The sequence below is a fragment of the Cryptomeria japonica genome, chromosome 3, assembly GCF_030272615.1.
Source record: "Cryptomeria japonica chromosome 3, Sugi_1.0, whole genome shotgun sequence".
NCBI lineage: Eukaryota > Viridiplantae > Streptophyta > Pinopsida > Cupressales > Cupressaceae > Cryptomeria > Cryptomeria japonica.
The window spans coordinates 231,357,034-231,380,195 of NC_081407.1; the positions used below are offsets into that span (position 1 = coordinate 231,357,034).

Genomic DNA, 23,162 nt, shown 5'->3' on the forward strand with positions numbered 1-23,162 from the left:
ACAGACAACTATGACTCCATGTTAATCTACTTAATTCAAATGAATAACTATCATACATATGTCCCAATTGGACCTCTAGATGCTTAGCCTAGTCTTATTGTATTTCCATTTCTATGAAAAAAATATATAGATTTCTTAACACAAAGTATGTGATAGACAATTCATGTGCTTTTCTCCTATCAATTTGTGATTTGCTTGCTTTAACTAATGTAACCCTCCATTTGATATTCAATGTTGTTGGAATGTCTTCCAATACAAACAAAACTGACTCCAATGCATGTGGTGATGGGTAAACTTGACTCTCAAGATAGTTTCCATCAATTAAATATTGTTGTTGACTGCATGATGTAATGATTTCTATTAGATTCAATATATTTGACAACACAAAAGTAACTAACACAAGCCAAAAGTTTGTAAATTCCAATGTGGAAACCCTTTCCACTACAATGAACCCTAGAGAATTAAAGAATAGCCCAAAACAAAAGGAAAGATTGAGCACATGATATGTCATACACTCTTATACTACACACATACATTAAAAAAAACCTTTATATTCCATGACCTCTATATATTACTCATGAACATGTGGTCTTTTATCCCTAGTGCTTTACAAAAGCTTTTTAGGTTTTAGTGGTTATTTAAACTTTTGGCCTGTTTTTTATCTATCAAAAGAAAAAACGTGTGGGACCCTTGTGGGGGAAGGCATTTACGACAACTTTATTATTGTTTTTAATGTGTGGTGCTACTTTTCCTCACTTTAAATGTTGTACTTGTGATCTTGTTAGGGATGTGCAATTTGTGGACCTCATTACTTCTCTCCCTTTTCAATTTATTTTAGGAGGAGATTAAAGATGGTAAGAACCTTTGAGAAAAAAAATTATATATATTATTATTTTAGATTAAAGATTAATTTATTTTTACAATTTCTATTTTTTATAATCTTTCAATACAACGTGGGTTGGGGAGAGAATAGACCTCGTGATTTCATGCTTCACCAATGAAAATCAAGATTATTTTTTGATTTAAATTAAATCTTTTTATTTTAATGTTGTTATTATAAGAATGTAATTGGTTATTTATGATTAGTATATCAATTTTTTTGAGTAATATATTTAAGATTTGTATTTATATCTATCTTGCATCACTTTCAATATCAATCTTGCATAAAACTAAATATCATCAACATTTCTTTGTTTATCATGTTTTCAATTGTATTATATTGACTATTTACTTAAACTACTACTAAAAAATAATAATTTTATTTGTTTATAATAATTATTAAAATTACTTTTAAATTAATTATTTTATAAAATTTCTATACGAACACAAACAAACATATTTTATAAATTTTAAAAATAAAATAAAAAATTAATAAAATCATATAATAACTAAATATTCATAAACAAAATCATAAACATAACATAATCCCAAACATTAAAACTTTCAAATCATATCAATCGCATACCTAATCATTGAAATAATACTAACTTTTTAAAACATCTCTTAACTTATCAAATAATTAAAATGAACAACAAATTATAAACTTAATAAACTAACTTTTTAAAACATCTCTAACTTATCAAATAATTAAAATGAACAACAAATTATAAACTGAATAAACTTTCTCATCCTATTTCAATCATTCAGATATCCATATTCAATCAGATCCTTATGTAGATTACAATTTATTTTTCACCCTTAACTAATTATCCACTTGTACGAATAAAGACATCACCATATAAATTGGGAAGTTACTTAAAATAAAAATGTTTCAATTCTTACCATTAAATTGCTCAAGATCAACCAAATATTTTAGATCTAATGTAAATCCCTTATAAATAGTAATTTAGAAAAAACAAACAAAATCAATTCTACCAGATAATTTAGATCTAATGTAAACATATCGCTTATAAATAGTAATTTAGAAAAATAATCTAATAATAACGATAATAACAATTATCTAAAAAAGAAATTGTAAACGTATCTCTTATAAATAGTAATTTATGATAAAAGCAAAAATCAATTCTAATAATAACGATAATAACAATTATCTAAAAAACAAGAAATAGCAATAATCGAAAGTAAAGAATATAAAATTTAGGTCTTTTAAATCATCCATAAAAATACTAAGTATATTCGAAAATATAAACAAATAATCTGCAATTACTATAAAAATCTTGCGCCTATGAAAATATAAAAGTAGTTTAATTACTAGAATAGGGAAGGGTGAGAGTAGCTAGGAAGAGTTCAACTAAAAAACTTCCTTCAGTAACACTTTTTAATATAGGACACGTGATCTACGAGTGCCACGTGAGCTATGAATATACCAAATTTGAAACATTGACGTGGCACGCAGACCGAAATGATATGCCACGTGTGCAACAAAGGAAATCCCCATATGAGTCATACTTAGGTTTGAAAAAATAGCCCAAATATTTTATTACCATAGCTTGCCCTTTAAAGCCCTTTAAATTCGCGGAGTGCCGATTAAGTTTTCTCGCACCTGACGGGAAAAGCAAAATGTTGAGGGCGGTGAATTGGAATCGCCCATGGAAGTCACTGCAACAGAATGGGTCTCATAATTTCTGTTTTACAGCGAAGCCCAAATGGAGCAATGCTGTTCATCGTAAGGCTTGTTTCAGAGTGGAGATCTCTGCTAGTTATCCGTCAAATGCCAGAATTTGTGATGAAGATGAGAGGGTCAAACTTGAGCCAATTGATAGAAGCCAGACGAAAAGCTTGGCAGATCGGCTTAGACCTGGAGGGCTTACTGCAGATGGGCTTTCTTATAAGGAGAATTTTACTATAAGGTGTTATGAGGTTGGAGTTAACAGGACTGCTACCATTGAGGCTGTTGCCAATTTGTTGCAGGTGGGTAGATTCAATGTATCTGATTTGTAAAGTTTTTCTTGATTTGGGTGTCCAAATTTTGTGTTTTGCTACGGTGCTAATGGGTTTGTTTGACGGGGGTGTTAATGTTCTTTAGTTGTTATGAATGACCTTGGCTTGGAGGATTTTTCGGAATGTTCATATGCCAGAGAGCATTTGGAGTTTTGATTTTTGATTTAGGTGTTGTTCCATTGTCGTATGAAACACATTTTTCTTAGAGAATGTTTTGTAACCTACAAAAATGCTTGGAATTTCATTCTCAAGTAGGATTTGAAGTTTAAACCTGTGTACCGCGGGTGATATACTTTCTTAAAACACTTGAAAAGGGAGGATTTTTTTGTTTCCTTTTTTAAGGTTTTTTTAAGCTGAAGTAAAAATCCTAAATTTTCCCTTTAAATTTGTTATTTTCTGAGAATTGCATATCGGCCTTTTGGTTGACACCGTGTTTTAACTACATAGACATCATCACTTGAAAGAAATTACTTTTTCTTTTTTTTGAGATTTGAAGCTCGGTCTTTTTGGTGACACCATGTCTCAGCTAATTGACATTCTCCATCGTAAAACTGGTAATCTTTAAAATAGATTTTGGCTTCTAGGAAGGGTATTTTGATTCTGTTGTTGATCGTGGACAAACGAGAGTAATTTCGTTTTTTGGGATTCAGGCTCTGAGATTAAGAGTTATGATTATGATGTTTTGGGTGGAATTTGAAGTCAAAGGGGGGGTTATTCTGACAAGCTTGACTTTGAAGTCTATCACTTATATTTTAATGTTGTTGTATACTGCTTATGATTAGACTCGATGTAGCCAAGAAGGCAGATTTTCTTTTGCAGTTAAATATGTTCTTATCATTAGACTGGATGTAGCCCAGAAGGTAGGTTTTCATTTGCAGTTCAATATGTTTTCTGTTAGTCTTTTTCGCTTGATGTGAAATATGTGTTAATTTTTTTAATAACGACTTGTGTAGGTTTGTAACAATGAACAGTTAAATACGTCTTCTTATGCTGTTTGAATCTTCTCTGGGATTCTTTGAGGTCAAATATATGGCATGAGAGTGACTTGTGTGTATCATTGCACTACTTATGTGTTTAGATTTCACTAGGTAAATCTGAAGCCAGGAAGACAGGTTTGGCTGACTATTAGTTACCGTTCAACCCTCCTGTGAATTGTTTGAGTCAGTTGTGGTTATTGGTATGAGCGTGACTTGTGCTCATTATTATAACATCAGTTGATGCATTTAGATTAGACTGCATAAAGCCAAGGGCATGTTTTGATCTGATCTGAACCACTTTAGTGTTCATGCACTCTGGGGTTCATGTTTACTGGCGTCAAGATGACTTATCCATTCTTGGTACACTTCTTTCTGATTAACCCTTTGAATTTGGAACAGAAGGAAAAGGATTTGATCCGCAATAAAATTTGAAAACTCTTCTTTTTGGAATTTTGAGATCAAACTTTTGGGTATTGTTTTGAGGGCGACTTATCTCTATGTTAACGAGTAGGCTGGATTTCTTTTGTTTTATGTTCTTTACTTTTAGTCTAGTAAATCATCTTTGATATTCTATGACGTCATATTCATGCTTCTTGGTAGGATGGAAATTTGTATCCGGTATTGTTATATTTATGATTGGACTATATAAAGCTGAAGAGAACGTATTGTTGCATTTGAAGTAAATTCTGTTCAATCCTTGTTGGAATTATCAATTATTTCAGGCCAAATTTGTGATCTTTATTAGGAAGGTGACCACAATTATTGTGAAGCCAACAAGGCAGTTTGCCATCTGCAATTATATATTTTTTGTTATTCTGTTATTCATTTTCGGGATTTGTACATTCTTGTAACATTTATGTGTTTGTGATTAGATTGGGTGAAGCCAAAACCTAGATGGCAGGTTTTTATCTGCAATAAAATTTCTTCTCCTATTATGTTAAATCCTTTTTGGGGCTGTTTTATTTTGTTCTTTTTGTTCCAGGAAGTTGCATGCAATCATGCACAGAGTGTGGGCTTCTCCACAGATGGATTTGCGACCACTCCCACTATGAGGAAACACCGTCTCATCTGGGTTACTGCACGAATGCACATTGAAGTCTACAAGTATCCTGTGTGGTCAGTAACCTCTCTTCATTAGTTTTTCACTCTGATGCATGTGGGATTAGAACCCCTGATATTAATTATAGGCAAAGTTATTAGAGTAATTGGGTTGTCGGACACTAATTTGCAACATGAATTCACGTTGGCGAGATGAAAGTATGGACTAGGGAATGCATTTGGAAAGCATCTTGTCGTATAATTGTGTATTGAAAAATCTAACTACAGTTTTTATAAAATCCTAGTATTTGTTTCTAATAAATTTTGTGAGTTGGTAAATTTAGTCTCAAGTGATTTCTACAGTAAACCTGAATGAAAATGTTTTAAACACTAGTAAAAACAACGGACTAAATTAATGGTCAAGACATGGTCATAGGTCAAAATATGAACCTTAATTGTCGTGCTCCCTGGTTCTGCTATTATTGAATGATATTACTCAGTTATCCCGTTTTAAGGTTCTAGACATTTTTAAAAATAAATACAGGTGCACTAAGTACAAAAACCGATCAATCTCTACATATGATAAATGTTAAATATTTCTGTGAGTTTGTGTAAATTGGTGAATTTAATTTTTTATAAAAGGGTTAAAGTTTAGCGAATTGGTAAAAAATAGAACCCAAAGTGTTGTGTTCTCTGTTTCTGTTAGTTGTGAGGATTTTTTCCAGTAAACCTACTTGTTAAGGTTTTGAGCACTAGGGGGGTGAAGTATTTGTGCAAATCCAATGGATGCAGGGGTGATGTTGTGGAAATTGAAACTTGGTGCCAAGCTGAGGGTAAAATTGGGACTAGGCGTGACTGGATTCTCAAGGATGCCACAACAAAGGTCGTTATTGGTAGGGCTACAAGGTAACAGACAAAATTGACATCTTCCTGTAGTGAAATAGCGATTCATTTTTCTTGTTTACAAGGATCAATTTGGCTGGAGATTGACTTAGCTTAGCTGACATTCTTGACAGCACAGGAGGCCTATATTTTGTCTTCTGCAAGTGGACAAAGAGATGTTTTTACAATCTTATTGTAATTCTTATGTTTGATATCTAATAGTATAACACTTTGTTCTTGAAAACTGACACTTAATATTCTATTTTTCAGCACATGGGTGATGATGAATCAGGACACTCGACGTCTTTCCAGAGTAACAGATGAAGTAAGGGATGAATACATGATTTATTGCCCCAAAGTATCTAGGTATGGTTCTATTTTAAAGGGTGAAGTTTTCCTTCTTCATAGAATTTTTAATTAGCAAATGTTTGCAGTGGCATGTGTTTTCTTAGAGAATAACAGCTAGCAAGTTTTCATTCTTCAGGTTAGCATTTCCAGAAGAAAATAGCAATAGTTCTAAGAAGATACCCAAGCTTAAGGATCCTGCAGAGCATTCAAGATCTGGTCTTATGGTAAGCTGTTATTGAGGACACATGGTGCATTTTGCAAAATTGTCTCTAATGATTTTATCTGAGGCTTCCCATAATGTGGTCACTGGAATGCTATTAATGTATTCTATTCGAGTCTATTGGACATAGCTTTTGGTTTTGCACTAAGGAAGCGTTCAACTATCAAACAAATAATATGTGTATACAAACTTTCCCTACCGACAGCTTGACACAGTTTTGTGGGACTTTGAAAGAAACTTTCTAGCTAATGGATGGACGTATGGTGGGACTGCAGGGGCCATCCCCAGAATTCTGCAAAATCTCCAAAACATTTCCAAGATGTGTTGCAGAAATAGGAAATACCATAGGGATATTTGATCCATAGTTGAAAAACTCGGACTCGCCACGGACTCGGCAAACCAAAAATTTGGACTCGGACTCGGACTCGTGAAAGACTCGGCAAGGACTCGGCAAAAAAAAAAACAGTAGTTTTACAAAAAAACATAAAGAAATTAATGCATTTAGAGAACATAAGAGCCATAATTGAAACATTACACATGTCACATACTCATAGTTTCAAACTTTCAACTCTAAAATGTATAATACCAAGATTTCTTCAATGCAAGTTATGCTTTTATATGGAGCCTAATCAGACTCAGAGGTTAAATTTTCCCTACTTCCATCGGCGCAATTTCCCCCTATATTTTTCGACGGGGGTTTGGGGGCAGCCCCCAAGTTGGGATCAAGGGGCATCGCCGAAGGATCCTGAAATTTGACTAAGTCTGGAAAATTGAAGAATCCTCCAAAAACTAGATTTTGCATTATAAGCTGCCCCCAAGTTGGGATCAAGGGGCATCGCCGAAGGATCCTGAAATTTGACTAAGTCTGGAAAATTGAAGAATCCTCCAAAAACTAGATTTTGCATTATAAGTCCTAGAGGTCCGAAACCACTCTCAAACATCTTGACAGTACATATGGAATATAACTTAAAGTATAAGAAATGTCACTTATACTTAAATGTTATATTCCATACATGAATCCTGATGGAGAGACCAAATTTTTTCACATGTTAAACTCAATTTTAAAGCTTGCATGACTTTTTTTCTGGGTCGCGCGAGTCCATCTGAAAGACTCGCGCGTCCATGCAAAAGACTCGCGCGAGTCCTTGCAAAAGACTCGCGAGTCTTTCAGATGGACTCGTGGCTCCCATGGACTCGCGAGTCCGTGGCGAGTTTTAAAACTATGATTTGATCATCCCCAATGAAAAGTCAATTTTTTATAATGTTTTAAAAAAATCTTTCACGACTTTAATTTTTTTTGTTAAATATACCAGGACAGCTTTATAACAGCAGTATAACACGACGCATTATAAGTGCAGCAATAAATATATCATGACAGCAGTATAAGAGCAGTAAAATTGATCATGACAGCAGTGACGGTAGTATAACAGCAATTATTATATCAACTCATTATAAGAGCAGCAATAAATATATCATGACAGCAGTATAAGAGCAGTAAAATTGATCATGACAGCAGTGACAGTAGTATAACAGCAATTATTATATCATGACTCATTATAAGAGCAGCAATAAATATATCATGACAGCAGTATAAGAGCAGTAAAATTGATCATGACAGCAGTGACAGTAGTATAACAGCAATTATTATATCATGACTCAGATTCATAGCTAATGATACAAGCTATATAACAGTTAACTCTAACATCAATACTTTGAATTTCTGATTTAACTGTTAATACTTAAACTTAATTTCAATGTTCAAAATTTTGGTTATGTTATTAAAGTCCAGTTATTATGGTCACCTTTGCAAGAGAGATTAAAGGTGCATTGGCCATGATCTGGCACGGTATGGTATTGTGTGAGAAGTGCAAACAGATTTTTTTTGGAATGCGGTTGGTGTCATGTGCTTGGAATGTGGTTGGTGTCATTGACATCATCCAGCATTGTTTTTACAGTGTCATGTTATATTGGTGCTATTATACTGCTGTCCTTTAAACTGTAGAAATTTGAGAGTGTAGAAAACACAGACACACACATATAGCCGTTACCCCATCACCCTACCGTTGCCAAAAAATGGCCCTTGAGCTGTCATTCCTGAAACGCGTTCCCTGCCGTATTGCTGTCACCCTTCACAGTGCCCAAATGCTGTGGAAGAATAGAACTAATGTATTCATCAGGGTCGTAAGAACATGTATGCACTTGTAATGAGTTTTACGCTGCTGGTGTACTCATTGAAAATGTCTTAATCTCAGTCAAGCATGTGTTTGAATTTATGTTTCTACCTTGAATTAATTACTCTACACATCTAAAGGGCAGCCCTCTTTCTTTCAATTAAATACAGATATTTTGATTTAGGCATTAGTACCATCTTATTGGTGCTGATTGGTTTTATTGTTTTCATGATTATACAGCCCAGGAGAGCTGATCTGGATATGAATAAACATGTCAATAACGTTACGTACATTGGCTGGGTTCTCGAGGTTTGTATTATCTTTACATAGTCCCTTGGGCACTGGTAAATGGGAACTATATTGGGTGCTTTTCAACATACTGAATTTAGTGCATAAGGTGTGAGTTAGATGTACTGATATATATCAGATAATTTTCTTGTTAGCTTTATTAACCATTACATCTGTTGAATATTTGAACAGCCCCGATCTATCCTTTTTCTTAACCAACACAGTTGTTTCTCAATAAATGTATAAAAATTGCAAACATATGTCAAAGTACTGAAAGTGTTTTCTATCATTGGATATAGGGAAATTGAGATTACATTGTTCGTCTGGATGTAATTGGTTTCTATTAAGTCTTAAAATCCTGAATTACTGTTATTTGTCCGTGACAGAGTATGCCACAAGAAGTTTTAGAGTCACATGAGCTGCAGACAATCACACTTGATTATAGGCGAGAATGCAACAAAGATGATGTTGTTGAGTCATTGACAAGCTCGGAACCAAGCATTTCAGAAAATGGTGCAGTAGTAGACGGATTTGTTGCATCGAAAGGTATTGCTAGTACAAATGGATCTGCAACAGTTAGAAGTCCAGCCAAGGACTTTGAATTTTTACACATGCTAAGATTGGATGACGGTGGTTTTGAGATCAATAGAGGCCGGACTGTATGGAGGAGGAAACTTGTGAGATAATATATATATTTACATAAATTGATTCAAATTTAAAATCACAAGGTCTGCGATTCCTGATACAACTTCAAAAGGCCATTTAGTGTTGGAAACTGCTCTCCAATTAATTGGAAAAGTATGGTGTTTTTTGTACTTTAATTGGAAAAGCATGGTGTTTTTTGTTCTTTAATTGGAAAAGCTTGGAGTTTCTTGAGTTCCTGATATGGGCATGAGAGGCTTGTACATTTCAAAATGAGTGTCTGAATTGGACAAGTGCGATTTTCTCTCGGCGAGAGAATTCACCTGTGTTGTCTTGATTGTTAAATTTTGGGCGTAGTCATCTCAGTTTTCAAGTAATGAGGCTGTTTACGTTTCAAACTTTATATACAATCTTATGGATTGTGTTGAGCTCAAATCTTTGAAATGTAACCTCAGAATTCAATTACTGCAAAGGCTGTTAAGGTACAAACAGTGGTTTTGCATCAGTATTATCTTGAATGTGCTTCCATTGTCTATATTATTTTATCTCGAATTTTGTTTCCGTAGTTAATCTGTGTGTAAACATTAGCCATATCTCAAGACTTTCTTCTGTATAGCTAGCTCCTTGAAAACCACAAATTCTTTTTGATCTTAGTGGAAATCAAATTAAAAATCATATATGAATTATGAAAGCAAGGAATATTTTCTTGGGAAAATCGAAGTTAATTCAAGTGTTTTTGAGCATTTGCTTGGAAAGAAATGTATTTGTTTTAGGAACGAGTTTCAGTCGTTTTTGATCCTTACAAACATGGCTTCCATACTTATATAAGTGGTGCTTGAAATCATAGTATTATAAGACAGGTATTTGTTTTAGGAACGAGTTTCAGTCGTTTTTGATCCTTACAAAAGTGGCTTCCATACGTATATAAGTGGTGCTTGAAATCATAGTATTATAAGACAGGCTTTGACAATATCAAGTTATGGGCCAGCTTAGTTCCAAGCATCAAACTGGAAGAGGGTTTTCGAAGGGTCCAAATACAGCGGCGGATTGTTTCAATGATATACTGGAATGAAAATTTATGCTGCAAGTTGACTTAAAAAAGACAAGTGAAAAAATTGAACAAATTGCCCATTGCTTAAAATGCTATAAGCTACATGATAAAGACACATCCAAAGACCAGGTTATTTCTAAATAGGGCACATATACAGGAATATGATCTATTTGTTAAAACAAAATAGCAATTAATCTTCAAAAACACAATAAAGAAGCCAGCTGCTACAGATATCTATGACATTTATTCACTTTGAAGTCGGTCAAGGCATGGTTGTAAATTCTGAGTTACAAAAATGCGAAATTCTCTGGAAATTGTTTAGAGCCCAATTTGTTATGCTGTAGATGAATTTTGAGACAGTGTCTAGTGCTAATAGTATCGAGAATCAAAATTTACTGGTGACATGCAGTTGATACGGTATTTTGGAAATTGAATGTTAAAGCTAGCCAATTAAATGCAAGGAGATAAATACCTAGTTTCTTAATCAAGGAATGGCGTTAAATGGATGAGATTTTGAAATGTCTTGAAATGGCGCCCCTCTCCATCAGCGTATTTGTTTGGAATTCTGTCAGATTACTCTCTTATTAGAGGACAAGTTTGGGGTTTAGGATAGTTTTGTGACTGATTGTATCTGTGCTGTACACTTGTTATGTCTGCCTTTAGGGTTCTATTATACAATATCATTTAGTGTGGAGTTTTATTTGTTTATTTATTTTTGTATTTGTGTACACTTAAATTAATTATTTTAATTTATTTAAGTTCTTCACATAATTAATTTATTTAAGTTTCTTGCATAATTAATTTATTAACTGTCCCAATTCTTATTCCTTCTCAATATTAATTAAATATAATTAATGTTGTCACTATAGTCTATTACCTTTATTCTTTTAAAATCCTTAATATCAATTCTCTTTAAATTTTTTTTTTTAATTAATTAATTAATCTAGGTGATTCCTACCAATCACCTTTTTTTTAATCCATTATTAACCTAATGAATTCTTCTAGAAGCCTCCTAATCTCACTTATCATTATTCTTCTAATTTTTAATTCCCTTCACTCATTCTCTCCTTATCAAATTCTCCTACAAATTTCATCTACCTTAATCCTACCTAATCATTCTTTTAATTTCTTTTGTAATGAGTTGCTAGTGGCTAATTATCATGATTAGCCACAAAGTCAACTCCTTGTCCCTTCCATCCAAGGCTGTAGCTATTTTGGCTCCAAAACAACATGCCTCTACATGATGCCGAAGGCATGCCATTCATGTTCGAAATGTCTATGAAATCGACGTGCTTGGGACCCACATATGACATGGACGTATCGGCCGCAGCGATGACGTGGATGATGTTGCTTTTTTGTGTTTGATGGAAAAGCTTGCTCGTGGTTAACATTTTTTCGGTCGATGTCATGGCGATGCGACAGTTACATCGGGCGAGGCGGTTAACATACTGCTGGCCACGCAGTTTACATTTTTGGTGATCGCCAGTTTTGATTTTTTTTTTTAAATGGCCACGCGACTACATTTTTTGGGTAATCTGCTTTATTGCGTCCACGAGTAGCATCGGTGGTCACGTGCTATGGGCACAATTTTCAATTTTATTTATTTTTATAAATTTTGAATGAAAACTCGATTTCGCAAAAATTGAAAATTTATTTTGTACGGGAGCTGCATGCAGAACGCAGTGGTGGAGGCAAAACAAAATATTCAACGGTGTAAATTCATGTTGATCGTGGCATCACAATGTCCCCGGTTGAATGATTAAGCGAAGGAGTTGCGCTTCCATTGGAGTTATAGGTATGCATTGTCAAAATATCTGTGGCTCTGAAGGGGAGGGCAAAAGCCGACCACATGCATAACGCGAGTTGTCTGGGTATATTGTTATCGCCTGTTAACATGCGGGTTTTTTCATGTGCAGGGAGGAGGTATCGTAGCGCACAGGTGGGTGGTATGATTCAAGATTGTTGTGTAGGGTTATGGCGACATCGGTAAATTCGAACCCTAACAGATAACGATAGTTTTATGATTCCTTCGTCAACCCTGTGTTTTCGATTGTAATTTTTTATATCATTTTTGTATTGCAAAGGTGGTTGTGAGTGTGCCCTCGAGAGGTGTCAAGAGGACGACGATTTGGGTGGAGGCTTAGGCAGCTGTGGTAATTTGAAACCCTAAGACATTCAATAATTTTATTTTTATTCCCTGTGTCATTTTGTGTTCTGTCTGTGAAAATTAGGCATCATTTTGCAGCATGGTCATATTAGGATACCAAGGTTCCTTGTTTGTGGTTTGACGGAGTGAAGAAGATCTACAAGATTTTAAAGGTATGTATATTTCCATAATTATATGTGTCAGTTTTCCATAGTGAGCAGAGTTGTTAAAGATGAAATGCTCGTTCTTATACATGCACATTAAAAGCCAGAAAAAAATAAACAACCGCCGGCGCACGCGCGCGCGCGCGTATTGCTTCATATATATATATATATATGGGTTTGGCAGGCTACGTATATTTTGGCTCATTGTTGAAGGGCGCCCGATTTTTGAAGGCTTGATTATTGACGACTCATTGTTGAGGGCCAATTTTGTTGAAAACCTTCAGGGTTTGCATTGTTTGTTTGTGGTTTGGCGTGTGCTAGTGTATATATACATATACATATATGAAATAACACACACACACAAAAAAAAAAAAAAGAAAAAAAAAGAAAAAAGAAAAGGTGATGCAGATGATCCTGTGACCCTGCAATTCAACAAACATGTCCTCTGCAATACAGAGGAAAACGACAGAATAAAACATAGATAAAAGAAACTATGGAAATATTATGCTCTGTTTACATTATTCTCAGGTGCTCATTAGATAAAAAAAAGAAAACCTAACCCTAGTGGTCTCTAACCCTAACACGACAGTATGCATCTATTCTGGCTCCAAAACAGACAAATATTCGACATAGGTTGAAGCTATTCCTAGCTACATATATAGGCAAACAAGAAATGCAAACAAACAACGCAAACCTTGATGATTTTAAACAAAATACAAACCGAAACAGGAAAAATACGAGTTATAGAGGTGGATTTCAACATACCCCAAGCTGTAGCACGACACATAAAACTGCAGTCCCATAAATCCCCCTTCAACAATGAGCTAGAATAGATGCAGGTTGCTTCAACAAGGAGCCCTTCAACAATAATGTTTTCGTTCGTGCATTAGTATTCCTTTTTCTACGTTAGGCAGATAAAAAAGGCGCCATGTTTGCTATCGTCAAACAAACAACAAATCAACTCCTAATTGTCAGCAAACAACAGATCAACTCCTAAACAAGAGAAGGTCACGCACAGTCAAGGAATGGTTGCATCAACCAGTCAACAACTTGATTTTCAGGAGTCTGTTTGCATCAAAAGACAAACCATAACATGTAAATGAGGTCAAGACCACGTAAAAGAAGCTCAATTTGAAACAGAATATTTTACCTCACTTTCTCTTTCATGTAGCTATTAGGTCCCTGCCACATGTATTTGCATATATATTTATTCTCGGACATGTATGTTGATGCATGTCATTGGTACGATAAGTCCGTTTTGGAGCCAAAATAGATGCGTCCCATGTATGTCGATTCATGTCGTTGGTACAATCTCATTTTGAAGCCATAATAGACATGTCTGACACAAGTTGGACGCACCTAATCTCACTCGAAAACTGCAAAATAAACATATATGCAAATATATGTGGGAGGCTGTGTGTATTGTGGCTCGACAGCGGACCTATCATACCAACGACATGCATCAACATACATTTTCGAGACATGCATACCATGCCAACTTGTCATGGCACTCGGACCCATGGTATGTGATGTGGAGTTATTGTTGAGTTATCGGTTTCACTCCTCAGGGCCCACGCAAAATTATGTGGACATGCCAAAGGTCGCGACATGCTTCGTGGTTACCACCGGTTTATTGTGCATAACACGCACATTAGAAAGCTTGCAAATGAAGGAACCACGTTCGGACGACATCTCGACAGGAAGAAGAGGCCGCAAGCTGCAAAACTTGGTACGTTTGTTAGAGAAAAGATTAGCACGAAACTCAAGTTACTCTCGCAGTGGGACGCCTCTATTGTGGCTGCAAAAAACAGTATGGGGGGACTAACACCCCATGTTTGTTGTAGGTTTTTAATCGTAGGTTTTGCATTTGATGGCTGCTTTTGTCTAACACGACGCTGTCAGTTTGTACGATTTGTCTATTTTGAAGCCAGAATAGACACAACCTCTCAGACTATTGTTCATGTACGGTTTGTGATTTGATGTAGCTAACAACAGTAAAGCCAAAGGCTAACATGCAATGCAATTTACAATTGGAGTTGGAGTTAGTCAATAACAAAGCTCTAGAATAGACAAATGCTACTGCGTGTTAGTGACATGTTATTCAATTGTAGCCGTTGAATGTAAAATAATGTAAAACATGTGACTAAGTTGCGTGTTAGTTGGACCATAGTGTTGATTTCGTGTTGGAATAGAGGCGTCTGTCCTTGAGTGCATAACAACAGTATCAAAATAGGTGGCTGATATAGACAACTCTAACACTATGGAAAATTGACACATATAATTTAAGTGATATAAATTACTTAGTGGTAGTTTATATTGAATGTTAAATTGCATTTTCATATATGAAAATGTAGGTTCCTTTTATGTCTTTTGAAATGCATTTACTTCCCAATGTAGACTACCACTAACATTAGTTATCCATGCAGGTGGTTGATTTTCAAGGACTATTGAGCAGTCCCCTGACAAACGTCCAGACGTTCCCAGGTTGTTGTTCTCTCTCCCTTCTTTAATACTACTTGCATTGTATTTTCCCCTTATTAATAATCTTTGGGCTTGTGCAACTTTTTGAAAGGGGCTTGTTATATATATATAGTTTATTGTATATAATTTTTTATGCAATAGAAATGTATGTATAAATTTCAGTTCTTGATCATGTAATATTAATGTCCTTACTTTTACTGAATTTGATAATGATGAAAATGAACAATGCAATTGGCTGATGCCTTATATTATATGCTATAGATGCACCATATTAGACAATAAGATATTATTTTCCAACCTGAATGCAGTACAATTGTTATTTATGGATCTTCGAGTCATGAAACCAGTGTTGAATATATGAACCAGAAATCCTGATTCTTGCGAACTATGTGTTATAAAGTTGTATATATTCTGTTGATTTGAATGAGAGTGTTTATGTTCATCCCAGTGTATTTGTATATCTAGATTATTGATGTTCGTGATGTTTGAGAACTACATGTGTTTGATGATCCAACTTCGATTTGAAATGTTATTTGGGATTCTGTTTTACATGTCTCCAGTTGGCATGACGAACTCCTCACATGTCTATCCTTCACAATGTTTTTTCTTTTTTCTTTTGGTAACTTAAGACTACATTTTTAATAAATAAAAATATTCCCATATCAACAAAGAGATGGAAGCTTTAGAATAGATACTCATTTCAAAAGACACATGTCATTGGAATAATGAATTGGAGGTCTCTGTACCCATTAATTATTGTCAAAGACTTTGTTAATGCTAATGAATCCCTATGTATTCTGTGACATAGATTGATCATCTTAATTGTTGCAGACTCGTTTTACACTGTTGATTTTGCAATTAGCGGCTGTGATTGACTAACCTGTCGCTAACACGCTATAGGAAAGATCCATTTTGGAGCCAGAATAGATGCAACCAATGCATTAAGCGTGTTTTGCATCCTTCTTTATCAATCCTTAACAAAGTCTAGTTTTTGTGTTGTATTTTGGATGGGGAGAACACATGAAGCCTTTTTGACAATGTTGGCGATGGATCATAGGCATTATTTCCTTGCAATTGCAACGAAATATGTTCTACATCAAAATGTCATGGATAGTTTATGGCTAAACCGTTAGCTAGGTTGTACATAACACAACGACATGCTGACTTTGTATTGCAATGTGGAATAACCAGTCGTGTGTTGGTTGTGTCATTTGTGGTGAATGTGTGGTGTTATTGATAGTGTGAAGAATATAAATTACATTTTTTTTTAGTTCAATCATGTCAATTGCATTGCGAAAAAGGTTGAGGGAAACTGTTGATCTTGATTATGGGTTATTGGAGCTAAAGGCAAAAGATCTCCTGGGAGTTGGCCGCGTTCGCTTCCCAGTGACACGTGACATCGAACTGCCTGTAAACTAAGTAGTTTTAATGTATTATGCAACATTTAGTATTGCTTGGTGTTGTCACTATTTAATGCTTGTGACTGGAGAACCAATTTGTATACCCAGGAGAGAGTTGGGCTTTCATATGCGGGACTAGTTTGGCATTCAAATTTGAAAGATTCAGGAGTTGGGCTTTCACATCTAGGAGTAGTTGAGGATTCAAATCCAAAAGAGTCAGGAGTTGGGCTTTCAAATGCACGACCAGTTGGAGATTCAAATCTGAAAGATTCAGGAGCTGGGCTTTCGCATCTAGGACTAGTTGAGGATTCAAATCTGAAAGAGTTAGGAGTGTGGCTTTCAGATGCGCGACCAGTTGGGGATTCAAATCTGAAAGATTCAGGAGTTGGAATTTCACATCCAGGACTAGTTGAGGATTCAAATCCGAAAGAGTCAAGAGTTGGAATTTCACATCCAGGACTAGTTGAGGATTCAAATCCGAAAGAGTCAGGAGTTGGGCTTTCAGATGAAGGACTAGTTGGGGATCCAAATCTGAAAGAGTCAGGAGATGGGCTTTCAAGTCAGGGACTAGTTGGGGATTCAAATCTGAATGAGTCATGAGTCGGGTCTCCAATTTTGAACCCATTGTCAAGTCGACTTCTCAGCGACTGCACAACCACACTAGTAATTATTTATCATTGCATGACATGGTTGCTGGAAGTTGGGATTTATAAGTGGAAATGTAGATATATACATGGGCATAAAAAACATCGATGATGTGTGCTATTTTATTGAACAACATTATGATAGTGACTATGCTGGTGAGGAAGTTGAGGCCATTGGAAATGTAGATGAGGGTGATTATACTGATGCTCCAGGCGATGAGAGTGAAAAAGGGGATGTTCGTAGCAAGCACGAGGTGAGCATAGAGAAGGAGACTAAACGACAACATGATTCTGTTAGTGCTCACGAACAGGAACAAGGAGGAGGGGCGGGTAACAAGGAGGTCCACTATTAGTCATTATATATTGGATTACCTTTATAATGCTTGATTAGTGCAAAATTGAATGTGATGCTTTATCTCTGTTGGCTGTGCACAGCAATAGGCCGATCACAAACGAGAACATATTAATGGCAGGTTGCACTACTTTTGTCTCTTTCGTTATTGTTCGAAAATGGAGGTCATCAGTTTTGGGATCTGGGGAGGCTTATAGAGCCAGAGAACATCAACTTCCATTATTGGAGATTGCACGACGCAGTCGTCAACCATGTGGTAGTGGACAATGCAACGCATATCATACGAAGAAATCGCTGATGCACTTGAAAAAGAGGGAGTCTAATATCGAATACCAAATGGGTGTACGACATAGTATGCAAAAAAACCATGTCACTGACCGGGTGTGCATGAAATATGGCAAGAAAATATGTGATGAGCTTCCTACCGAGGGGAAGGAAGAGATAAAGGACGTAATGCGAGTGTATGACATTCGTCCGGTTAGGGAGGCAAGAAGGAAGAAGGTTTTAGAGTTACTGGAAAGAAACAATATTGCAACAGAGGTAATTTTTAGTGATCGCATTGTTTTGCAGTTTACTAAATTTCTTTAAACATCTGAGGAATGACTTATTGACCTATCCTATCCTGGTGCCTAGAGTTTAAGTGACAATGCAGGCCATGGCGAGGAGGTTCTGGCATCGAAGGCTAATCGCGAAACAAACGTGCCAGTGAATGAGGCTGCATCTATTTCGTCGGGGAAGCAAAAAAAGAAGAATGTTGCGGAAAAAAAACAAGGCCGACTTCAGATTCTGAAACAAATGAGGGTGCATCTCTTTTGTCGGAGAAGCAAAAAAAGAAGAGTGTTGCGGGAAAAAAAAGGCGGACTTATCCTGAAACAAACTTGCCAGTCAATGAGTCTGCATGTGATTCGTTGAGGAAGTAAGAAAAGAAGAATGCCACAAAAAAAACACGTTTGACTTCAGATGAGGGCACACATTTGTCATCGAAGGTGACTGTCTGTTGGCTTGTCCATATGTGTGTTTTCATTGCATGGTCTGCTTTGCACTCCACTGTGTAGTATGTTGAATATTTCATCCATGTCATTGTAGGCTAATTTTGATGGGGTCCGTGGAGGGATCATGGACTGTCCTGTGGTATTGGATGAAACGGAACACAGTGTGTCCAAAAAAGTAAGTCGAAAACTTTGGTCGTCTGTTAGGTATAAGTCTGTTTCGTCGAAGAAGTTGAAGGAGACGTCGAATGAAAAATTGGGTGCATGCAGTGGTGAGAAGATTGTGGAGCAATCTCTTGAATTGGGGTAGCTGATGGACGATAGGAGCAAAGAACAGTCAATGCAGTTACCTGATGACACCATGTGTAATGTTCCCCAGAAACCTAGTCCAAAATCTCGGATGTCTGTTAGGAGGAAGAAGGTGAAAGAGATGACAATTGAAAAACCAAGTGTATGCAGTGGTGAGACGATTGCAAAGCAGTCTCCTGAAATGGGGCAAAGGTTAGAGGATAGGTGCAAAGATGAACATGTGATGTGGTGCCATTGTGCATGACATGTAGTGCTATATCATCACATGGCGAGTTATACTATAGAGTAACTCTTTTTTGTATGTAGTTGGTTGCGATATTGGATGAGAAACTTCAGAAGTCTATTTGGAGGGAGAAGCTGAATGGAAATTTGAATGCATGCAGTGGCGAGAAGATTGCAGAGGAATCTACTCAATTGGGGCATACATTGGAGGATAAGAGAAGAGATGAACAAGTATTGGGCTCTTATTTTGGATAACAAGCAGTGAGAGGCAGTGTTATACTACAAAGCATTTTTCATGTTGTGGTTTGCGTCCATTATTTGTGTTCATGTTATTGTCTTAGTCATGTAAAATTCATCGGCCTTGGTCTAGTAGTGTTCATAGGCATGTGGGTTTAATGTGTACTTACACTCCTATACAATGTGTCACATTTTGCAACATAATCCAATAGAAGAAAGCATTGAGAAAGAGTTTGGGGGAAATGATGATGGATGTACAAATACAGACTGTGACTGCGATGGGGGCAACGGGTCGAGAGAGACAACTATTTCGGTACTATTGTATTGCATTGCCATGAATTGATTTGCCTTTGTTTGATGGTCAGATATAAAGAATTTTATTTAAGCGACCGCATCCACTTGCTACTGATGCAGGCAACCGTGGAAGACAAAGAAGAGTGCGCCAATGAAGATGCTCACACTGTTGCTGTTGGAGTTGAAGTCCACCTACTAGTGGATGAAGCAGTGGTTGGGGAAGGTGTTGTTGATGGCCTGGGGAAGGGTGTAATGTGTCATACTATTCCAGTCCCACGACATTGTGCTAAAGTCTGCATCGTCAAATTCTCTGATGCAAATGCCCAGCTGCCTCGCCCAGGTCCTTTCGTCGATGTCTTGTCGGATTCCCCAAACTTGTGGGCGGTGTGGCCTATTGAAGATCTAGTTTGTTCCCCACTCGTGGTAAGTTTCGAAGATGATAAGATCCCTTCCTCTATCTTCTCATTCCATTGTTTATCTTATTCCAATGGAATGAAATAGGAAGCACTCGTATGATGTCGTTTGTATGTGGCAGGATAAAGTTGGTGAAAGTGTCCAGCCACAAAAAGAGGATGTTAAACGTGACCCTGTGATCAGATGGGTAAGTTAGAGGCTACGATCACTTGGCATCACCCCTCCTGAGTTGCATAAGAATGAGAAGAAGCGTAAAGCATTTTATGGTGCTGTCAACTCCATTGCGCAATCCAGACAACGGAGGCAATATATTTTTTGATCTGCGTTGTTGTTCCTCTTTCCTAATATTTAGAGCGAGATATTGTGGTGGAAGATCAATCTTGATAGACTATTCAGATGGGATTTGGAGATGTTATATTGAGATGGCTTTTACCTTACCATAGTTTAAACCCTCTCAATTATTGTTTACGTTTTAAATGAACAGTACTTTATTTTCAACCTTTCCTGCTATTTTAAGCAACATAACTATAAAGGCTTGATTTGTTGGACTATTTCATGGTGATCCTACACCATCAACTACCCTTTAATAACTTCAGAAACTTGTCTTTGGTGCACAACATTTTTAATAATGATAGTGGATGGTACAATAAAGTCGATGATAGTCATCTATTGTTCAAGTTTTGTTCAAGGTCTCTTACATATTACATATGCATAGGTTTTGTTATTGCGTAGCAATAGGGTTCCTGCAACTCTTTTACGTATACAGATCAAGCAGAATGTTTGATTGAAATTGTGAACCATGTGCTCTTTCCACTGTAGCTTACGATAGTTCAATATACCATTGTTATTGTTTGTTTTTGAACACTGAATCTGAAATGAATTAACAACAAAAAAATAACAAAAATAAAATCAATTAAAATACACCAGACTTCTGTTATAGTTTCATGGTAGATGTGTAGTAAAACGAAATGCCTGCTACGAATTCAAAGGTGAATGGGGCGCCCGATGTTCTCACCTCCGACGATAGTTTAGGGAACTCTGCAAGACAACCACCACCACCCTTTGTAGACTGGAACGATGGGATGGACAAAATGAAGTTTGACGCCATGCGTGTAGAATTGCTAATGCAGAAGGTCGAAATGGCCCACGTTGAAAATGAAAGGTTGAAGGGGATTGTTTCTGATCTTGAATGGAGATTCACTGAAGTGAAAAGGAGATGCAGTGGACTCAACAAGAAATGCATGGAACTCAATAACAAGGTCATGGACTTGGATGATAAGAATATGGACCTTGAGCTAGAAGTGTGTAGATTGTAGATGGCAAATGAGAGACAGGAGGTAGTGTGTGAGGTGTGCGCTAAAAGCAACAAAATGATAAGTGACCAGATGCAGGGCATGCTAGATGTTTGTGCACAACGCGCTTAGTACGGGAAACATAGGTACGAGGAGGTGTCTGCCTCCATAACCGATGAAGATGATGGGAATGATGTGCCTCCCCTTACTCCGACCACTGGGGAAAACAAAAGTCATTTAAATACTCAACCTCTGCCTCCATAAGAGGCTTGTACTATTACAAAAGTTTTCTAGATGTATATTGCTGACTCCTGTTGAATAAAACGTCAGCAGTGGCACAAACTGTTTGTAATTAGACATATTCTTTCATTTAAGAAAACAATTTGTATGCTTCATGAATGGTTATTTTCAATAAATGTGATTGACTTCACTTAAACAACTTCAATGGTTAATGATTGGTTTCTTGTACACTTTTTCATGCTTTTTGAATGGTTATATGTGGCTTTTCGACACGTCTTGTATGATGAATAGTTTTGATACTTCTCTTAATGACTTCAGAATCAGTCTTGGCAACCAAACGAGAATGATCGATAGATCAAATTCCCCTGCACTTTAGGCTTCGCTAAACCAAGGCGGGTGAACCTATACTTGAAACCTGAATCTGTAGGTTAAAGGTTTTTATATAGCGGATTTAAAAGAACTAGTAATTGTATGATGGCAATTTTTCTTAACTTCCACCTGCTTATAATAGTTGCTTATTGAAGACTGAAAAATGCTTATTTATAAATGATGGATAAACTGAATCACAAGTACATAAGATAGCTCAATGAGTATTCTTCTTTGTAAATATTAAATGTATATTAATGAATATTTAACTATTTAATCTTTAGCACACAAATAAGGTGGAGTATAACACACAAGTTAGTTATACTTGTATTCTTTAAACAAACAAACTAAAATTCAAAGTAACACTTCACATATATGTGAGAAGTTGATTCTTCTTTTGATTTCGCCACTGAAATGAGGTACAACATAGAGTTACGGTATTCTCAGAAGATCAGATGGCTCCTCTGTCCGTGGTGCCCTCAATGCAGCGGCCGCAGCTATTCTGGCTGCAAAACAAACTTTTCGTACAACGTGATAGCGATGTGTTAGTTCGCGAATCAGTGAAATTGACTAACATGGCGTCTTTGTCGATTTTGCTGATTCGTGGAATGAGTGGCCACCATTTCCTTTTGTCTGGGGAAATGGTGAAATAGACTAACACTCTGTGTTAGTCATTTTCGCTGGTTCGCGGACTGGCAGGCCGCCATTTCCTTTTGGCTCATGAAATGATGAAATAGACTAACACGCCGTGTTAGTTGTTTTCGGTGATTCACGGACTGACTAGGCGCCAATTCCACGTCCATGTCTCATGATGAAATAGACTAACACGCCATGTTAGTTGATTTTGTCATTTCACGAGCCAAAAGGAAATGGCGGCCTACCAGTCCAGGAATCAGCAAAAATGACTAACACAACGTGTGAGGCTATTTTTCCGTGAGACGTGGACGTGGAATTGGCGGCCAACCAACCCATGAATCAATGAAAACAACTAACACGGTGTGTTAGTCTATTTCGCCGTTTCACGGGCCAAAAGGAAATGATGGCTTGCCAGTTCGCGAATCAGCGAAAATGACTAACACAACGTGTTAGTCTAT

General features: G+C 36.5%; 1 protein-coding gene across 1 annotated transcript; it reads left to right on the forward strand.

Moving 5' to 3' along the window:
* Positions 1-2,466: 2,466 nt before the first annotated feature.
* On the forward strand, positions 2,467-9,972 carry LOC131048760 (oleoyl-acyl carrier protein thioesterase, chloroplastic). The gene is made up of 7 exons (XM_057982827.2): positions 2,467-2,871; positions 4,861-4,994; positions 5,709-5,822; positions 6,069-6,164; positions 6,283-6,370; positions 8,778-8,846; positions 9,212-9,972. The coding sequence occupies exons 1-7, from the start codon at positions 2,521-2,523 to the stop codon at positions 9,509-9,511; spliced, it is 1,152 nt and encodes a 383-aa protein (XP_057838810.2). The 5' UTR covers positions 2,467-2,520; the 3' UTR covers positions 9,512-9,972.
* Positions 9,973-23,162: the final 13,190 nt, after the last annotated feature.